Source organism: Acipenser ruthenus, chromosome 16, assembly GCF_902713425.1.
Source record: "Acipenser ruthenus chromosome 16, fAciRut3.2 maternal haplotype, whole genome shotgun sequence".
Taxonomy (NCBI): Eukaryota; Metazoa; Chordata; class Actinopteri; order Acipenseriformes; family Acipenseridae; genus Acipenser; species Acipenser ruthenus.
This window is the reverse complement of record NC_081204.1, coordinates 16,186,386-16,205,609: the sequence shown is the minus strand read 5'-3', so window position 1 is coordinate 16,205,609 and position 19,224 is coordinate 16,186,386. Positions and strand designations below refer to the sequence as shown.

Sequence of the window (19,224 nt, the reverse complement as noted above, 5' to 3'; positions counted from 1 at the left end):
CACAAGGCCGAAAACTATGTGGAGCTGGTTGAGACTCTGGTGAAGAACTACGGCACAATGGGCTGTAGGATGTCCCTCAAAGTCCATATCCTTGATGCTCATCTTGATAAATTCAAGGAGAACATGGGAGCGTACTCGGAGGAGCAAGGCGAGCGCTTCCACCAGGATATACTGGACTTTGAACGCCGCTACCAAGGACAGTATAACGAGAACATGATGGGAGACTACATTTGGGGGCTGATTCGTGAAAGTGATTTACAGTATAATCATAAATCTCGAAAAACTACTTGCTTCTAAATCTTTTGTAGTCATTTTTGTATTACTTTAGTATAAATACATGTTAATTTGGATTCATACGTTGGTTTTTTCTGACTTTGTGTGAACGAAAAGACACAAATTCGCCCGTTTTCTCATTGAAATAGGTAAATTTCAAAATATCACTGTCCTGGTCACAAAAGCAAAGTTTGTGGGGAATAATAGCCATTTTCTATACTTTTGAGGCATAAGCAATTAGGAAATAACACTTACTACCCAGGAACCAAAAAAAAAAAAATTATTGTTACACGGTGAAATCAGCTTGTATCTTACACTGAACCCTATACTGTATTTTTTCTAATACTGTATATAGTTTAATAAGAATAATTAAACAGTACAGCTAATTTTAATGTCACGTAATATAAGACTGATACAAACTATCTGATTGAAGCCATCTGATTCAAAATACATTTCAGATGGCTTTAAAAGCACGTTTTTCAATGGCTGTATCGCAACAGTATCAGGGTCTAAAGTATATTATAAATAAATTTCAGATGGCTGTATTGCATCAGTATCAGGGTCTGAAGTATATTATAAATAAATTTCAGATGGCTGTATTGCATCAGTATCAGGGTCTGAAGTATATTATAAATAAATTTCAGATGGCTGTATCACATCAGTATCAGGATCTGAAGTATATTATAAATACGTTTCAGATGGCTCTATCGTATCAATATCAGGGTCTGAAGTATAATATAAATGCATTTCAGATGGCTGTATCGCATCAGTATCAGGGTCTGAAGTATATTATAAATGCATTTTAAATGGCTGTATCCCATCAGTATCAGGGTCTGAAGTATATTATAAATACGTTTCAGATGGCTGTATCGTATCAATATCAGGGTCTGAAGTATATTATAAATGCATTTCAGATGGCTGTATCCCATCAGTATCAGGGTCTACTATATATTATCAAGTAATAAAGCAATGGTACAGAAGCAGTAAAGCCTGACTGTCCCCATGCTGCAGATCGGAGCGTTTTACCTGAGTCTGGGGGGGGCTCCAGAGGGGCCGGCTGGCACGGGCAAGACTGAGACCACCAAGGACCTGGCCAAGGCTCTGGCTGTGCAGTGCGTGGTGTTTAACTGCTCCGACGGGCTGGACTACCTGGCCATGGGGAAGGTAATGCACCAGCGCTGCATGTAGAGGCACTGCTAGTTTCATTTTTTGTCTGATAAGTAGCTGTGAAGATGCTTCACCATCTCATTTACAAGCTGGGAGACGCAGGTAAGTTACACATATTAGAAAACAATTTTCATCTATGTCTTTCATCTATTGGACAGCAAATACTTAAAAAAGACACAATTAGTCCAAATTAATTTTATTATCCACCAAAACCAACCAATCAATACATTGTACCGATGAAAGCAACCAGTTCTGTACCTGCAACTGCCTAGTCAGCCAATCAAAGCCTGTCAGCCCGACTGGAGATCATACAGTATCTTTCAACAACAACAAACACAGGGACAATTCAGTAATATCGCGCCATTCATATATCTGGCACTGTCCAGATAAAGTATAAGCAGCTCTGATAAGTAAAAAAAGTAGCATTTTTTTCTCTAATGATGTGTGTGATACTATTTTCCTAAAATATTTCTCTGCAGAAGGGTACCCGATGAATCATTACAAGTGCATAGTAAAGCCAGATTTTAAAGGGTTTTTAAAGAAAATAATGAGAAAAACCATTCAGCTCGGGACGCATGACTCCAGTCGTGGTCAAAACCTTCATTGACGGGCACTATGCTCCCCCTCATAACAATGTGATTCTGTTTGCTTATTGGGTGTAGTAATCGTAAGGGGGTTGAGTGCTCCCTCCCTGTATGAGATCTCTGTGTGACGGCTGTGTTACTCCAGTTTTTTAAAGGGCTGGCCTCGTCGGGTGCCTGGGCGTGCTTCGATGAGTTCAATCGCATCGAGCTGGAGGTGCTGTCCGTGGTGGCTCAGCAGATCCTCTGCATCCAGAGAGCCATTCAGATGAAGCTGGAGTACTTCAACTTCGAGGGAACAGAGCTGAAGCTTAACCCAAACTGCTTCGTGGCCATCACCATGAACCCTGGCTATGCAGGCCGCTCCGAGCTGCCAGACAACCTCAAGGTAAAAAGCCTGAAAGAGGCACTGCCAGCAGCACTGTTAGAGTCACCTAGACTGTCTCACCATGAGAAGGGAGAGCGAGGTGATCTTCTGCCAACAATTCTACTCCAGAACATTGAAATGACCATACCCCGAAGGAGTGTTCCGGAGTGAGGATGAGTTTTTGGTGAAATTTCAAAAGCACTAGACAAATGGCTGCATTCACGACCAAAAATGTGTCTCAATACAGTGCACAGTATAAAACACTATAAGGATATCAATCCCCACAAAATGCAAAATGTTGCATAAATAACAAAGGCAGAATTTTCCCCTGTACCTTTATTAACGCAGAAATGAGTCTGAAGCATATCTACTGTAACTTGTTGTCCAGACCATGTTCAATCTCTTAGTAACACTGGCTGTGCTCTCCCTTGCAGGTCCTGTTCCGGACAGTAGCTATGATGGTCCCTAACTACGCCCTGATAGCTGAGATCTCCCTGTACTCGTATGGCTTCCTGAACGCCAAGCCGCTGTCGGTGAAGATCGTGATGACGTACAGGCTGTGCTCCGAGCAGCTCTCATCGCAGTTCCATTACGACTACGGCATGCGGGCTGTCAAGGCTGTGCTGGTGGCTGCAGGGAACCTCAAGCTCAAGTTCCCATACGAAAATGAGGATATTCTAGTGAGTAACTACAGACAATTGAATCACTGCAACAATATCCAGTTAAATGTGGTCCTGAGAGCAAACCATTTAGTCCATTGCCATCTGGATTGCCAGTGTGCTGGAGTTTTTAAAAAGGAAATGATTAGCGTCCAATTAGTTTCTTAATCATTTTCTCTTATGCACACATATAACATTACATCTCTGTTTTCACCTTATTCAAATTCCTGTGCTGTTTATTTGAAATATACTGTAAATCTCACATACATTGACAGGCTTCATCTTGGTGTTCAGCTGTCAATACCTTGTATAGACTGAAGCCCAAGCTGTCTTTGTGTTATTCCCTGTATACAATACCATGTAAATGAAACTATAGAAAAAAGGCATGGTCTTGCCTGATGTTTGGTAAATTGGGAGACACATCAAAAGGCTAATTAATTTCAATAATACACACATCGAAAGCCTGGCTCAAAGCTGTTTCAGACACGTTTGCAAACCGTGCTGCTTCTTCTGTAGCTGCTGCGCTCCATCAAAGATGTGAATGAGCCGAAGTTCCTGTCACACGACATTCCTCTTTTCAATGGGATCACCAGCGACTTGTTCCCTGGCATCACCCTGCCTACTGCTGATTATAAGGTGAGTGAGCCAGACGAGACCAATACACACACTGACAGCAAACACTACATTTCTGATGTAGAAAATGAATTAACCTTTTTTAGTCAGAACAGAGGTTCTCAAGTGGTTCCCCATTCCCACGCTCCCAATGTTAATTAGCTACACCCAAAGCTTATGGAAACAGGAGGAGATGCGAGCGCCAGGCACCGGTATTGTGGGAGTGATTTCAGTTCAACAGCCAGTTTAGAAATAAAACGTTATCCAAATGTCCAATGTTTTAAATATTTGTCTTAAGGTTTAATGTGCATGTGAAATATGGGTGCTGGCCTTAGAGTTTTATACAGTAGTAGCTATACAGTGTCAGGTCATTCATTTCACAAGCAACTGTGTGGAAGTGACTAATCCTGAGTTGTTTTCCATGCCTCGCTCAGCTGTTCCTGGACTGTGCCATGGAGTGCTGCGTCACTCACAATGTGCAGCCAGCAAAGGCCTTCCTAAACAAGATGATCCAGACTTATGAAATGATGATCGTACGACACGGGTGAGTTTACACAAGCTGTTCAGGAACGTTTCCATTTGCACCAACCCTTTCAACCACTACAGTGAGAAAGTATCAGTGAATATGTTTAATAAAATACTGAAATGTCCTAATGAGCAGCTTGGTATGGGAGTGAAGTGTTGTCTGAATTTGTATTCTTGTTGTTGTTTAAATTCACATTATAATGTTCTCTGAATCTGTCATCCTTTCTTTTTAAAACTCAGAAGTTTAAAGAAGCTGTGGGCCCTTAGAAAGCTGTTTATAGTGGTTTAAGAAAATGGCTTGATACCAGGAGGTTCACGGTTCAATCCCAGCTCAGCCACTGACTCACTGTGCGTGACCCTGAGCAAGTCACTTAACCTCCTTGTGCTCCGTCCTTCAGATGAGTCTTATTGTAAGCGACTCTGCAGCAGCAGTCGTTGATGCATAGTTCACCCCTTAGTCTCTGTAAGTCGCTTTGGATAAAAGCGTCTGCTAAATGACTAATTAATAATAATAATAATAATAATAATAATAATAATAATAATAATAATAATAATAATCATCTATATGTAAATGTGGTACAGTAGGGACAGAGTTGCAAGTGGACAGGTATTTGTAGCAATAGACATCATTTCCCTTTCAAGTATGAAATGTAACCATTACTGAATGTGTATTTAAAGACCCGAATCCTGAATACTTTATACCAAAGCTGCTCCTTTGAGGCTGTGACGCAGTCGTGACCCATGGGATGGTGGCCTCAGACCGATACTTGACCTCATACAGGTCAACCTGTATCTGAGCTGAAGAGATTCAAGATGTTGACAGTGCAACGGCTGTTGCAGTCAATCAGGCCAGGCGACTGGTTCACCATGGTGGACCACTCGGAACCGCGTACAAGTTCCGTCTCTTGCCATTTGGCCTTTCCCTAGCTCCATGTACCTTCTTGAAGCGCATGAAAGCTATTTTGAGCTATTTTGAAGCCCTATTGAGACTCAAAGGCATCAGAGTACTCAGCTATCTGGACGACTGGCTAATTTGTGTCTTGTCTCCAGCTCAGGCAGAGGTCCACACGGAACTTGTCACCTGCCACCTTTAAAGGTTGGGCCTTATGGTGAATCATGTGAAGAGACAGCTCACACCTTTCCAGGCAGCCTCCTATCTCGGAGTGTGCTTGGACTCCGGGTCCATGCTGTCCACCCTATCGGACAGCAGAACACAGAGAATAGCCGCCTGTTTGGAGCTCTTTCAGCTCATCAGAGCACTAACGGTAATGACATTCCAGAGACTTCTGGACCTGATGGCAGCAGCGTCCCAGACCCGTCCACTGGGTCTCCTGCATATTATTATTATTAGTATTATTTATTTCTTAGCAGACGCCCTTATCCAGGGCGACTTACAGTCGTAAGCAAATACATTTCATATGCGCCCTACAGGCCAGGTTTAATCGCAGGGTCTTCCAACCCATGTTGAACTACGACCGCCTATTGACAGTGTCCCACCTCTGTCTAAAGGCACTCTCAAGGGAGACATGTGCTTGTCCACAACCACCAGGGCAGCCTGCGGTCACTCAGTCTGAATCGCGTGGATCGCAAGCTTTTGCTGTGGGCGCACGAGAACCTCCTCTCACTTCAGGCAGTTCATTTGCCCAGGGTGATGAAATGGGCTGCGGACCCCCTTTCAGCCTCATATGGGGAGGTTTGGGAGAGCAGAGATAAGCCTCTTTGCCTCCCAGGAATCAGCGGGGAACCACTGGGAATAGATGCCTTGGCACACCAGTGGCCGAGGCATGTGTTATACATCTTCCCATCGCTCGTGCTGCTCCTGCTGTGTGAAGAACATCAGGCAGGACTGGGCCAAGTTGGAGTCAGTCTGAACAGTTTTTTGTCTGCTATGGAGCAAAGTCCCATGGTCAAGCCCTGTCTAAGCAGTGGCTCTCCAAATGGATAGCAGTCAGGACTGCCTATGAGCTGGCCAACTTGCCCTCTCCAGAAAATCTCACTGCCCATTCCACCAGGGGCATGGCAACTTCGTGGGCTTTATTCCAGGGTGCATCTGTCAAGGACATACAACAGTGTGGGCCACTCCCTATACCTTTACTAGGTTCTACAGGCTAAATGTTGTGGATCATCAAAACCCCTGGTTTTGGAACTGGAGCGTAAGGGCGGCTTCCCAGTCAGCCCTTACAACACAGGCATAGAGGTGAAATTTTAAACTACTGGAAACACACACAATGTAAGGATGCTATTTCCATCTTTTCGGATTACAGGTTCATGCTTGTTGGAGAGCCCTTTGCTGGTAAAACCAAGGTTTTGCACGTGCTGGCAGACACCTTGACCCTAATGAATGAGCGAGGGTACGAGGAGGAGAAAGTGATTTTCCGAACAGTGAACCCCAAATCCATCACCATGGGGCAGCTCTTTGGGCAGTTTGACCCAGTCTCTCACGAGGTACACAGTCTCTGTAGTTTGACCCAGTCTCTCACGAGGTACACAGTCTCTGTAGTTTGACCCAGTCTCGCACTCTTTAACCATGCCTGTCTCATTGCACAGTCCATATCTCAGCAGTATTGGGTGATTGTAAGGGATTAGCACTCTTAGCTGTGCCTGTCTCATAGCACAGTCCATATCTGAGCAGTATTGGGTGATTGTAAGGGTAGCACTGTTAGCTGTGCCTGTCTCATAGCACAGTCCATATATCAGTAGTATTGGGTGATTGTCAGTGATTAGCACTGTTAGCTGTGCCTGTCTCATAGCACAGTCCATATCTCAGCAGTATTGGGTGATTGTAAGGGATTAGCACTCTTAGCTGTGCCTGTCTCATAGCACAGTCCATATCTCAGCAGTATTGGGTGATTGTACGGGATTAGCACTCTTAGCTGTGCCTGTCTCATAGCACAGTCCATATCTCAGCAGTATTGGGTGATTGTAAGGGATTAGCACTCTTAGCTGTGCCTGTCTCATAGTACAGTCCATATCTCAGCAGTATTGGGTGATTGTTTTGTATCTGTTCCAGTGGACTGATGGGATTGTTGCCAACACGTTTCGGGAGTTTGCTTCCGCAGACACTCCAGAACGCAAGTGGGTTGTGTTCGACGGGCCCATCGACACTCTGTGGATCGAGAGCATGAACACGGTGCTGGACGACAACAAGAAGGTGACGCGACCCACAGCCTGCCATCACCCAGAGACCCAGCAACAACACCAAACACTCACACACAGGGCTCAATGGGGTTGAATTTTAGCTGGGAAAAAATCACTGGGAAATACAAAGCAATAAACATATACAAAGACTTGCAATAAAGTGCATGAGGAGCAGTATTGTTTTTGATAAGATTAAAAGATTGTTGATAATGAATCAGAAGTAAACTGGGACCAAGTTTGTATTTTCCTAAAACATTTGTTCCTTGTTAAAAGTTGTTAAATTGAGCTCACCAACTCCTAGGTTGAACTTATAAAGTGAATTGATGAATGAAACTATTAAATGCATAACAATAACAAGAAACGTATTAGCTGCAGGAAGGAGCTGATCATTTGTTGTAGTTTCTTACTTTACTGTGTAGTTTTATACTGTTTAAAACTATTTTATTCTTCTGAAAAAAAAGTATACAGTACACAAGTCAACAAGAGTACAGTTTACTTGGTTAGCTTTTACATTTTAGGCCTTGAACGCTTCCTGATGTTTAATAGTAATTTTCTTGTTCTTTTTTAAGTCTGTTATATCTAGTATTTTGTTCCCCTGCAGCTGTGCCTGATGAGTGGAGAGATCATTCAGATGTCTAATCAGATGAGTCTGATCTTTGAAGCTATGGACCTGTCCCAGGCCTCAGTGAGTATACCAGCCCGGACACGTCAGGGCTCTAACCCAGCTGGTCTGAATATATGAAGAGGGCTCAACTCGAATCCTGACGCCCCTGTGCTTCTGCTCTCCTGCCCTCAGCCTGCCACGGTGAGTCGCTGTGGGATGATCTACATGGAGCCCTCTCAGCTGGGCTGGATGCCCATGGTCACCTCCTGGCTGAACACACTGCCTGACGCCTTCCAGCACAAAGACAGCCATGCCCTCCTCTCAGAGCTCTTCCACTGGCTGATGCCTCCTGCAATCCGCCTGCTGCGCAAGCACTGCAAGGTAGGTACAGCCCTTTAGAGCGGTACACTGCCATCACGCACTGCGCCTCAGTGTGCGCTCTTTACTGTCATACTGCACACACTGCTGTGCTTTCAGATTTGCCCCATGTGCCTGTATCATGGCTGAAGGTAGGTGCAAATATAAGATAAGATATGCATTACAATGCACCGGCATGGAAAGTTACTTGAATAAATCTAGACAATTTCGCTTGTACTCCTCTGCTTCCTCACTGCTGCTGAACTCACAAGCATCTGTGCGTGTCGAGACATAATAGGGCAGGAGTGTAGAGTAGTAGTTAGGGCTCTGGACTCTTGACCAGAGGGTCGTGGGTTCAATCCCTGGTGGGGGACAGTGCTGCTGTACCCTTGAGCAAGGTACTTTACCTAGATTGCTCCGTAAAACCCCAACTGTATAAATGGGTAATTGTATGTAAAATATAATGTAATTGTATGTAAAAATAATGTGATATCTTGTAACAATTGTAAGTCGCCCTGGATAAGGGCGTCTGCTAAGAAATAAATAATAATAATAATCTGATTGGTATGAAACGCTTAAGTGGGGAAAGAATACATCAGGTGTCAAGGAGGGGAGAAGGCTTGTGTTTCTGTAGTTGAATTTATCTTTAGGGAATATAGGGAATACAGGCAAAACAAACTACAAACCAGCTGGCCATTCTTTCTTTCTTTCTTTCTTTCTTTCTTTCTTTCTTTCTTTCTTTCTTTCTTTCTTTCTTGCTGATAAGTAAGCTGATCTGTGCATTGTGGGACTCTGCAGATGTAAAGTGATCCAGCAGATTGTAGAACCTCTGATCCATTATGGATAGACTTTTGTACAGTTAGAGCTAGGTACAAACTTGGTTCCTAAGATCTAAAACCTACAGAAGTCAAGTCAGGCATGAACAATGTGCCCATTGCCTTAACAAGAGTAGAACAGGTGCATTTGCCAGAGTCTGAATCCCAGAGTGGTGTTGTAAGTCCTGTGGTGCTGTAGACCCCCTGGGCCAGGCATGCCAGATGTATTCCTGATGTTGTCTCATTGTGATATTCCAGGAGCTGGTCCCAACAAGCGACAGCAACGTGGTGATGTCTCTGACCCGACTCTTTGAGATGCTGCTGGCCAACACTGTGAGGGAGGACCCGGAAAATAAGAGCATCCGCGTCTGGACGCAGGTAAGGACTAGCACTGCAAGCAGCACACAGGGAGCCAGTCCGGACAGCAAATACCACCATGCAGGGTGATCAGAGAGCCAATATGCTCACTCCATAGGGTAGAAAAACCAACTGAAAAGCACCGGATCACCATATGCTGGCAGTGAAAATCATTGCATTTCATAGCTTTCTGGGTAAATATCAGGGGTATTGCTGTGAATGCTAACAACTATCTGTGACAGTGTAAGGTTGGTGAAGCTGTATCAGGTGTGTATCAGCACTACTGTACATTGAAAAGACAACCTCCTATTGCATAAAATACATTCTTTATGTACAGAAATCTATTTACTGAATTGAATGGTATTTTCATGGTATAAACAGTATTTTTTGTGCCAAATTCTGGGTGAAAATCTGTTAAAACCAGCCTATAGTTGTGCAAATCCTAGGAATTTTTTTTTTTACTGAAAATAAAGGTCCATGTTTACAAGGGCGATGGTGTTTGAAGCTGTTCCTGACTCCTTTAATCCTGCAGGCTGCCTTCGTCTTCTCGTTGACCTGGTCGGTCGGGGGGAGCTGCGACACAGACAGCCGCGTGAAGTTTGACAGCTTCCTGAAGGAAATCGTGGCTGGGAAATCAGAGGACCATCCCATTCCAGCTACCATCGGAAAATGGGAATGTCCCTTTGATGAGAAAGGGCTGGTCTACGACTACTCCTATGAGGTATGCTGCATTATTGCACTTGAGCAGGTACAGAGAAGGGGCCAGGCTTCTCCTACGACATGATGGTGTGAGCTAGAAAGAGGCAAGTAACAGGAGAATTGACATTGTATAGATACAGCACTGCGGTTCCCTCTGCCAGTCTACATGAGATGACATCTCCTATACATTAAGATACACCACACACATACTTAACATATTGACTCATTAAAGACACTAATGATTAAAAAAAATTTGTTGACTACAAAATGATGAATGCAGTTTAATATTTGCAAGTAGACCTGATGCTGTTTTAAAAGAGAGCCTCCTCTTTTAGTATAAAGGTAAAGGACGCTGGGTCCATTGGAACGAGTCTATCAAGAACATTTCCCTGGGCGACAAAAACACAAAAGTGCAGGATATCATTGTGCCGACCATGGACACCATCAGATACACCTATCTCATGGACCTCTGTATCCAGCATGGCAAGTAAGGAGGAAGTCATGCATTGTTTTATTGATGTGTCCGCGAGATTCTTTTCAATTTAAAATACATAGCTTTTTATACCAGTTGAAATGTTGCATACTGTGTGTCTTGAGTTATTGAAAGAAAGAAACAGGGCTGTTGGCTTCTTAAACAGTTTCATGAATATCACGCTTCATTGTTTTAAGTCCTGGGCAAGGGCTAAAATTCAAAGACATTCTGCCTGAATAACAAGGGAATCTGTTTCCAGTGTTCGAAAAAGTGGCTCCGCTCACAAAAAAACAAACTGAGCAAAGTCAGCTTGTCAGACACATGCATTCACATCCAGCCATCCCTCCTGGAACCTGGGTTAGTTATTAGTGAGGAGACTAACTGACAGCAATAATTTTTAAAGAGAAAGGTTTCATTAGATATAATGCCAAGAACGCTTTGTAAGGGTACCCTTGAAAATATGAAAAATCTGTACTGTGTGTGTGACTAAAGATAATCACATGGTTATTTATTATTTGATTTGTGTATTTATTTGTAATTCTCTAGGCCACTGTTGTTTGTGGGCCCTACTGGCACAGGGAAGTCTGTCTATGTGAAAGACAAGCTTATGAACAACTTGGATAAGGATCGATACCTTCCCTTCTTCATCAACTTCTCAGCAAGGACCAGTGCCAACCAGAGCCAGGTAACTGTCACAGCATTACAGGAGAGCCAGCTACAGCATCTCTGCAGGTAACTGTCACAGCATTACAGGAGAGCCAGCTACAGTATCTCTGCAGGTAACTGTCACAGCATTACAGGAGAGCCAGCTACAGCATATCTGCAGGTAACTGTCACAGCATTACAGGAGAGCCAGCTACAGTATATCTGCAGGTAACTGTCACAGCATTACAGGAGAGCCAGCTACAGCATCTCTGCAGGTAACTGTCACAGCATTACAGGAGAGCCAGCTACAGTATCTCTGCAGGTAACTGTCACAGCATTACAGGAGAGCCAGCTACAGCATATCTGCAGGTAACTGTCACAGCATTACAGGAGAGCCAGCTACAGTATATCTGCAGGTAACTGTCACAGCATTACAGGAGAGCCAGCTACAGCATCTCTGCAGGTAACTGTCACAGCATCACAGGAGAGCCAGCTACAGTATCTCTGCAGGTAACTGTCACAGCATTACAGGAGAGCCAGCTACAGTATATCTGCAGGTAACTGTCACAGCATTACAGGAGAGCCAGCTACAGCATCTCTGCAGGTAACTGTCACAGCATCACAGGAGAGCCAGCTACAGTATCTCTGCAGGTAACTGTCACAGCATTACAGGAGAGCCAGCTACAGTATATCTGCAGGTAACTGTCACAGCATCACAGGAGAGCCAGCTACAGCATCTCTGCAGGTAACTGTCACAGCATTACAGGAGAGCCAGCTACAGTATATCTGCAGGTAACTGTCACAGCATTACAGGAGAGCCAGCTACAGTATCTCTGCAGGTAACTGTCACAGCATTACAGGAGAGCCAGCTACAGTATATCTGCAGGTAACTGTCACAGCATTACAGGAGAGCCAGCTACAGCATCTCTGCAGGTAACTGTCACAGCATCACAGGAGAGCCAGCTACAGTATCTCTGCAGGTAACTGTCACAGCATTACAGGAGAGCCAGCTACAGTATATCTGCAGGTAACTGTCACAGCATTACAGGAGAGCCAGCTACAGCATCTCTGCAGGTAACTGTCACAGCATCACAGGAGAGCCAGCTACAGTATCTCTGCAGGTAACTGTCACAGCATTACAGGAGAGCCAGCTACAGTATATCTGCAGGTAACTGTCACAGCATCACAGGAGAGCCAGCTACAGCATCTCTGCAGGTAACTGTCACAGCATTACAGGAGAGCCAGCTACAGTATATCTGCAGGTAACTGTCACAGCATTACAGGAGAGCCAGCTACAGTATCTCTGCAGGTAACTGTCACAGCATTACAGGAGAGCCAGCTACAGTATCTCTGCAGGTAACTGTCACAGCATTACAGGAGAGCCAGCTACAGTATCTCTGCAGGTAACTGTCACAGCATTACAGGAGAGCCAGCTACAGCATCTCTGCAGGTAACTGTCACAGCATCACAGGAGAGCCAGCTACAGTATCTCTGCAGGTAACTGTCACAGCATTACAGGAGAGCCAGCTACAGTATATCTGCAGGTAACTGTCACAGCATTACAGGAGAGCCAGCTACAGCATCTCTGCAGGTAACTGTCACAGCATCACAGGAGAGCCAGCTACAGTATCTCTGCAGGTAACTGTCACAGCATTACAGGAGAGCCAGCTACAGTATATCTGCAGGTAACTGTCACAGCATTACAGGAGAGCCAGCTACAGTATCTCTGCAGGTAACTGTCACAGCATTACAGGAGAGCCAGCTACAGTATCTCTGCAGGTAACTGTCACAGCATTACAGGAGAGCCAGCTACAGCATATCTGCAGGTAACTGTCACAGCATTACAGGAGAGCCAGCTACAGTATCTCTGCAGGTAACTGTCACAGCATTACAGGAGAGCCAGCTACAGTATATCTGCAGGTAACTGTCACAGCATTACAGGAGAGCCAGCTACAGTATCTCTGCAGGTAACTGTCACAGCATTACAGGAGAGCCAGCTACAGTATATCTGCAGGTAACTGTCACAGCATTACAGGAGAGCCAGCTACAGTATCTCTGCAGGTAACTGTCACAGCATTACAGGAGAGCCAGCTACAGTATATCTGCAGGTAACTGTCACAGCATTACAGGAGAGCCAGCTACAGTATCTCTGCAGGTAACTGTCACAGCATTACAGGAGAGCCAGCTACAGTATCTCTGCAGGTGACTGTCACAGCATTACAGGAGAGCCAGCTACAGTATCTCTGCAGGTAACTGTCACAGCATTACAGGAGAGCCAGCTACAGTATATCTGCAGGTAACTGTCACAGCATTACAGGAGAGCCAGCTACAGTATCTCTGCAGGTAACTGTCACAGCATTACAGGAGAGCCAGCTACAGTATCTCTGCAGGTAACTGTCACAGCATTACAGGAGAGCCAGCTACAGTATCTCTGCAGGTAACTGTCACAGCATTACAGGAGAGCTAGTTTAATTTGATATTGTCTAATATAATATAGTCTAGTCCAGTAGTCCTCAAACTTTTTCGTTCACTGACCGCTATTTTTTTTTAATTTTATTTTTTATCTCGACGGACCACACAATAAACAGTATAGCTGACTGAAAAATAAGCATATAAGAAAACCACTAGAATACTAAGAATAACCGTAGACTTACCTTTCTTTGTTTCAATGCGATGGGTGGGCCTGTTTCTGTGAGCAAAGCTATTTTAAAATTGGAGTTTTAAAGAATGGTTCTGGTTTACTTTTCATTAAGATGAATTTACAGCAGAAATTGATTTGTGTGAATTCTGAAGTTACTATACAATGCACCCATGAGGTACCAACACAGTCGGCGCTACGAATCTCCATCTATAATCTTTATTTATAAACAGAATGTTTGGATGCTGCACGCTGATTGGCTGTTGAGGATTTCTTACTGTGCAGTTCTATAGTACTGTACAATGCACGGCGGAACTTATTTTGTCGACGCCACAATTCAATACACAACATATTAAATATCAGTACACAACATATTAAATATCAATACACAACATATTAAACATGCAATCAATATACATATTGTTGTGAGAGTTCTTTTAAATTTTTTAAAAGAATGAGTGACATTCCTTTTGTCACATTTGATCTTTTCGGAAGCATGAGAGTGGACAAGTAGCTAGAATTACAAGAAAAAAATTAAAAGCAAGAGACACTAAGATTTAACAAGTCAACAACTTAATGAAATCGAAGAAAATAAAAATTCTTGGGCAGCTGGTGATTTTGTTGATTGGATAAACAAAGAAATGATAATCGACTTAAAAACAGTTTGTCTTGAAAATGTAAACGGTCTGTTACGCTAATGTATGTTTCAGTGTGTAATTCCGCTGGTCAAGAGTACTCGGTTTTGTTATGTTAGCCTCCGTGCTGCCGGTCTCAATCGCTCCGTAAACAGAGCTGACATAAACCGCAATGATAGCCTGTTAGTGACCAACATTTAAAAATGGCAATAATTTGTTTTTGTATTGGCTTCTCCAGGTCAGTGGTAGTAATGCGTGGATAGTGAACTTTGTCTTTGCCTCCTTTTCTGTATCTTTTCATTATCAACAAAAATACACGATTGGCATTTTGAAATGTTTGGTCACTCAAGGCTAACATTGCGGGTTATGTCAGCTCTGTTTACGGAGCGACTGAGACCGACATGGAGGCTTCATTCATTTTAATTAATTACAATAAATGGAAACTTTGAAAACCTCCAGTTTAATGTTTACAACAAATATTTGTTATATTGTAAACGTTTTTATAAGCAGGATAACACTCCAGGGCTGGTGCATTGTGTTGCTTCACTTCATGTCTCCAACCCAACTACTACAGTATGTTAATGCAACACAACGCATGCCCTGTCATGTGTTATCTCTTAACTTTAGAAGCTGCTGTGTTGAGTGCACGTGAGCGCAATACACAAAAACTCCAGGAGAGAATACATAGACACTCCAAAACTATAGAGTTTAGACCTTTTTTTAACTTGGAGATATTCTCCATGTATGTATTTTCTTCCTGCTTCTATAGCTGAGTTAAGGTCTCAAATTTTGGGTTTGCAATGGGATCTGTAAACTATACTGCTGCGTCCTTTCCGTAATTATGTAACCTTTCCACGGACCACTTGAAGGGAGCCGGCGTACCACAGATTGAGAACCACTAGTCTAGTCTAATATTGCCTACACCAGTCTAGTCTAGTCTAATATTGCTTACTTTAGTTTAGCTAGTCTGATATTATCTACTACAGTCTAGTCTGCATATGCATCATTTTTAATGTTTGGGGAATAAAGATTATTATAGTATTGCCTCTTGTTAAAATGTAACCTTGCTGTGTTGTTTCAGACTATTATCATGTCCAGGCTGGATAAGAGACGCAAGGGTGTGTTCGGGCCCCCGATGGGTAAGAAGTGTGTTATCTTCGTGGATGACATGAACATGCCAGCTCTGGAGCAGTATGGAGCGCAGCCCCCCATCGAACTGCTCCGGCAGTATTTCGACCACGGAAACTGGTAATGCCACCTGTACAGCTGTAGAAACAATCTGTGACTTTAACTTCAAACTCATCACTGATAAGACTTCCAAAGTCAAAAGAAAAACATCTCATTCAGTTCAACATGAAAGCTTTTTTTTTTATACAATGACACATTCAAAGGGTGAAGTGGACAAACAGCTTTTAGATTTTGTAATCAGGGTAGAGGCTGATAATATACTGATCAATTGTATTAAACTGAAAATGAAAAGTGATTTTCCTTAATCCTTTCAACAATACAGACCTGTATACAGATCTTAGAAAGATAATAGTTAAAGAAAGTTAATACACTGATAACTGTAGAGTGCTCTAGTAGTATAGGAAAGAGAACTCCACTCAACACTGCAGAGTGCTCTAGTAGTATAGGAAAGAGAACTCCACTCAACACTGCAGAGTGCTCTAGTAGTATAGGAAAGAGAACTCCACTCAACACTGCAGAGTGCTCTAGTAGTATAGGAAAGAGAACTCCACTCAGCACTGCAGAGCGCTCTCGTGGTATAAGAAAGAGAACTCCACTCAACACTGCAGAGCTCTCTAGTGGTATAAAAAAGACAACTATAAACTCTATACAAGTATACTGATCAAATATAAATGTTATTTAATGAGTTATCCTGTGGTAGAGTAGTTCGGAGCCCAGCCTGAGTGTGTTGCTGGCATGCAGACTCCTCTAACGGGGTTCACTGTGTTTGTTTATTCCCTATGCAGGTATGACCTGAAGGACACCAGCAAGATCTCTCTGGTAGACATTCAGCTCATCGCTGCCATGGGTCCTCCAGGGGGTGGTAGGAACGCAGTCACCCCCAGGTTCTTGCGACACTTTAATATCTGCAGCATCAACTCCTTCAGCGATGAGACAATGGTGCGCATCTTCTCCAACATCGTGGCCTTCTATCTGAGGAACAACGACTTCCCACCAGACTACTTTACAGTTGGCAGTCAGATCGTCAATGCTACAATGGAGGTAACCGGAACAAAGAAAGATTCAAATCAGGTTGTGTAGGGACAGCCCGATGCAGTGATAAAGCATTATTATTTACCCCAGGAAACGATGCACAGTGCCGTATGGACTGGTTTTGTTAGTTTGTTCTGAACAAGAGAAGTGCTGTGTGGATAGTGAATTGGAAGTGAATTAAATGCGTGATTCAAAGTGATTTGAGAATACTTAGAAATACTAAAAGACACTCAATGACAAAGGGTTTTTTCCCCCCTATACTTTTATCTTGGGTAATGTAGACCCCAAAAGTGATAAAGGTCCCAATAAAAAAATATTATTTAGTCAAAATGTTTGTCATTGAATTATTTATTTTAGTATTTGTAAAGCACTGTATTGAGAATCCTGCATAAACATGCCAGTCCTGTGTGACAGTGCCAGAACTCCCCGCTTGTCTGTGTTGCAGGTCTATAAGAAAGCCATGGATAACCTGCTGCCCACGCCTGCCAAGTCCCACTACACCTTCAACCTTCGCGACTTCTCCCGGGTCATCCAGGGCTGCCTGCTGCTGAAGAGAGACTCTCTGGAGAGCAAGCGCACCATGATCCGGCTCTTCGTGCACGAGGTCTTCCGCGTCTACTACGACCGCCTGGTGGACAGCAAGGACAGGCTGTGGCTCTACAAACTCATGAAGGACATCGTGAAGGAGCACTTCAAAGAGAACTTTGACTCTGTCTTTGAGCACCTGAAGCAGGGCAGTGCCCCGGTAAGCAGGGTTTGAAACAGCAGGCAGACAGGCAGACAGGCAGACAGGCAGACAGGCAGACAGGCAGACAGGCAGACAGGCAGACAGGCAGACAGACACACGCACACACACAGAGGCAGACAGAGAGACAGACAGAGAGACAGACACACACAGAGAGGCAGACAGGCAGACAGACAGACAGACACACACAGAGAGGCAGGCAGACAGACACACACACACAGAGGCAGACAGGCAGACAGACAGACAGACAGACACACACACAGAGGCAGACAGACACACACAGAGAGGCAGACAGGCAGACAGACAGACAGACAGACACACACACAGAGGCAGACAGGCAGGCAGACAGACACACACACACACAGAGGCAGCCTTCAGCAGCATATACTATGTTAGGCTGCAACATTACAGAAAGCTTTGAAATCTATCATTAATTAGCACTAGCAACATTATTCCTGTCCCTCCCCATGCTTTTCCCATGGTTATATTGCGCATGTTTGTTTTATATGCACTGCCATTCCTCTTTTGAGATTTACAATGCTTTTCTATGCTTAACCATTCTTGTATTATGATTTTTCACACCTTGATATGCTTTTACTATGGGAAACTTTTAAAGGGATCTTTATAAAGAAGTCATGTTAAGGCTTCATAACCCATTATCTTACCATTTCTTAGCACTAGCAAGTTATTACTGGCTGTCTTTTACTTGTAAAGAAGATGTTTTATTTGTAGACAATATGAAGTATAACTTTTAAAGTAAAAAGTCTAATCTACTGCTGTTGCTCGTCCCTGTGCCTCTGCTCCTGTGTAGTGCAGCCTCTCCTGGTACTCAGGCAGTCCCTGTGCCTCTGCTCCTGTGTAGTGCAGCCTCTCCTGGTACTCAGGCAGTCTCTGTGCCTCTGCTCCTGTGTAGTGCAGCCTCTCCTGGTACTCAGGCAGTCCCTGTGCCTCTGCTCCTGTGTAGTGCAGCATTTCCTGGTACTCAAGCTGTCCCTGTGCCTCTGCTCCTGTGTAGTGCAGCCTCTCCTGGTACTCAGGCTGTCCCTGTGCCTCTGCTTCTGTGTAGTGCAGCCTCTCCTGGTACTCAGGCAGTCCCTGTGCCTGTGCTCCTGTGTAGTGCAGCCTCTCCTGGTACTCAGGCAGGCCCTGTGCCTCTGCCTCTGCCCCTGTGTAGTGCAGCCTCTCCTGGTACTCAGGCAGTCCCTGTGCCTCTGCTCCTGTGTAGTGCTGCCTCTCCTGGTACTCAGGCAGTCCCTGTGCCTCTGCCTCTGCTCCTGTGTAGTGCAGCCTCTCCTGGTACTCAGGCAGTCCCTGTGCCTCTGTTTCTGTGTAGTGCATCCTCTCCTGGTATTCAGGCAGTCCCTGTGCCTCTGCCTCTGCTCCTGTGTAGTGCAGCCTCTCCTGGTACTCAGGCAGTCCATGTGCCTCTGCTCCTGTGTTGTACAGCCTCTCATGAGCTGCTTTTGTTTGTTTGCCTGGCAGCTGTGTGAGGAGGACATGCGCAGCTTGCTGTTTGGGGACTACATGCATCCTGACCTGGAGGAAGAGGAGAGGCTGTACGCTGAGGTCCCCTCTGTCCAGCAGTTCAGCACTGTGGTGGAGCAGTGCTTGGACGAGTACAACCAGACTCACAAAACATGCATGAACCTCGTCATCTTCCGGTAACAGTTCTGTTTGTTTCGTTAATTTGCTCACATTGAGAAACAACACCTGAG

The 19,224-nt window shown here is 44.2% G+C and overlaps 1 protein-coding gene across 1 annotated transcript in view; it reads left to right on the top strand.

Moving 5' to 3' along the window:
- dnah12 (dynein, axonemal, heavy chain 12) overlaps positions 1–19,224 on the top strand; it is a 96,031-nt gene that overhangs the window by 27,227 nt on the left and 49,580 nt on the right. The window contains exons 26-42 of the mRNA XM_034906060.2: positions 1,285–1,437; positions 2,170–2,409; positions 2,823–3,068; positions 3,564–3,683; positions 4,094–4,203; positions 6,449–6,629; positions 7,195–7,335; positions 7,924–8,007; positions 8,119–8,307; positions 9,357–9,476; positions 9,988–10,176; positions 10,490–10,641; positions 11,173–11,311; positions 15,626–15,792; positions 16,518–16,773; positions 17,210–17,509; positions 18,992–19,170. Coding sequence (XP_034761951.2) covers positions 1,285–1,437; positions 2,170–2,409; positions 2,823–3,068; positions 3,564–3,683; positions 4,094–4,203; positions 6,449–6,629; positions 7,195–7,335; positions 7,924–8,007; positions 8,119–8,307; positions 9,357–9,476; positions 9,988–10,176; positions 10,490–10,641; positions 11,173–11,311; positions 15,626–15,792; positions 16,518–16,773; positions 17,210–17,509; positions 18,992–19,170 — 2,966 coding nt within the window. The remainder of the gene's footprint in view (positions 1–1,284; positions 1,438–2,169; positions 2,410–2,822; positions 3,069–3,563; positions 3,684–4,093; positions 4,204–6,448; positions 6,630–7,194; positions 7,336–7,923; positions 8,008–8,118; positions 8,308–9,356; positions 9,477–9,987; positions 10,177–10,489; positions 10,642–11,172; positions 11,312–15,625; positions 15,793–16,517; positions 16,774–17,209; positions 17,510–18,991; positions 19,171–19,224) is intronic.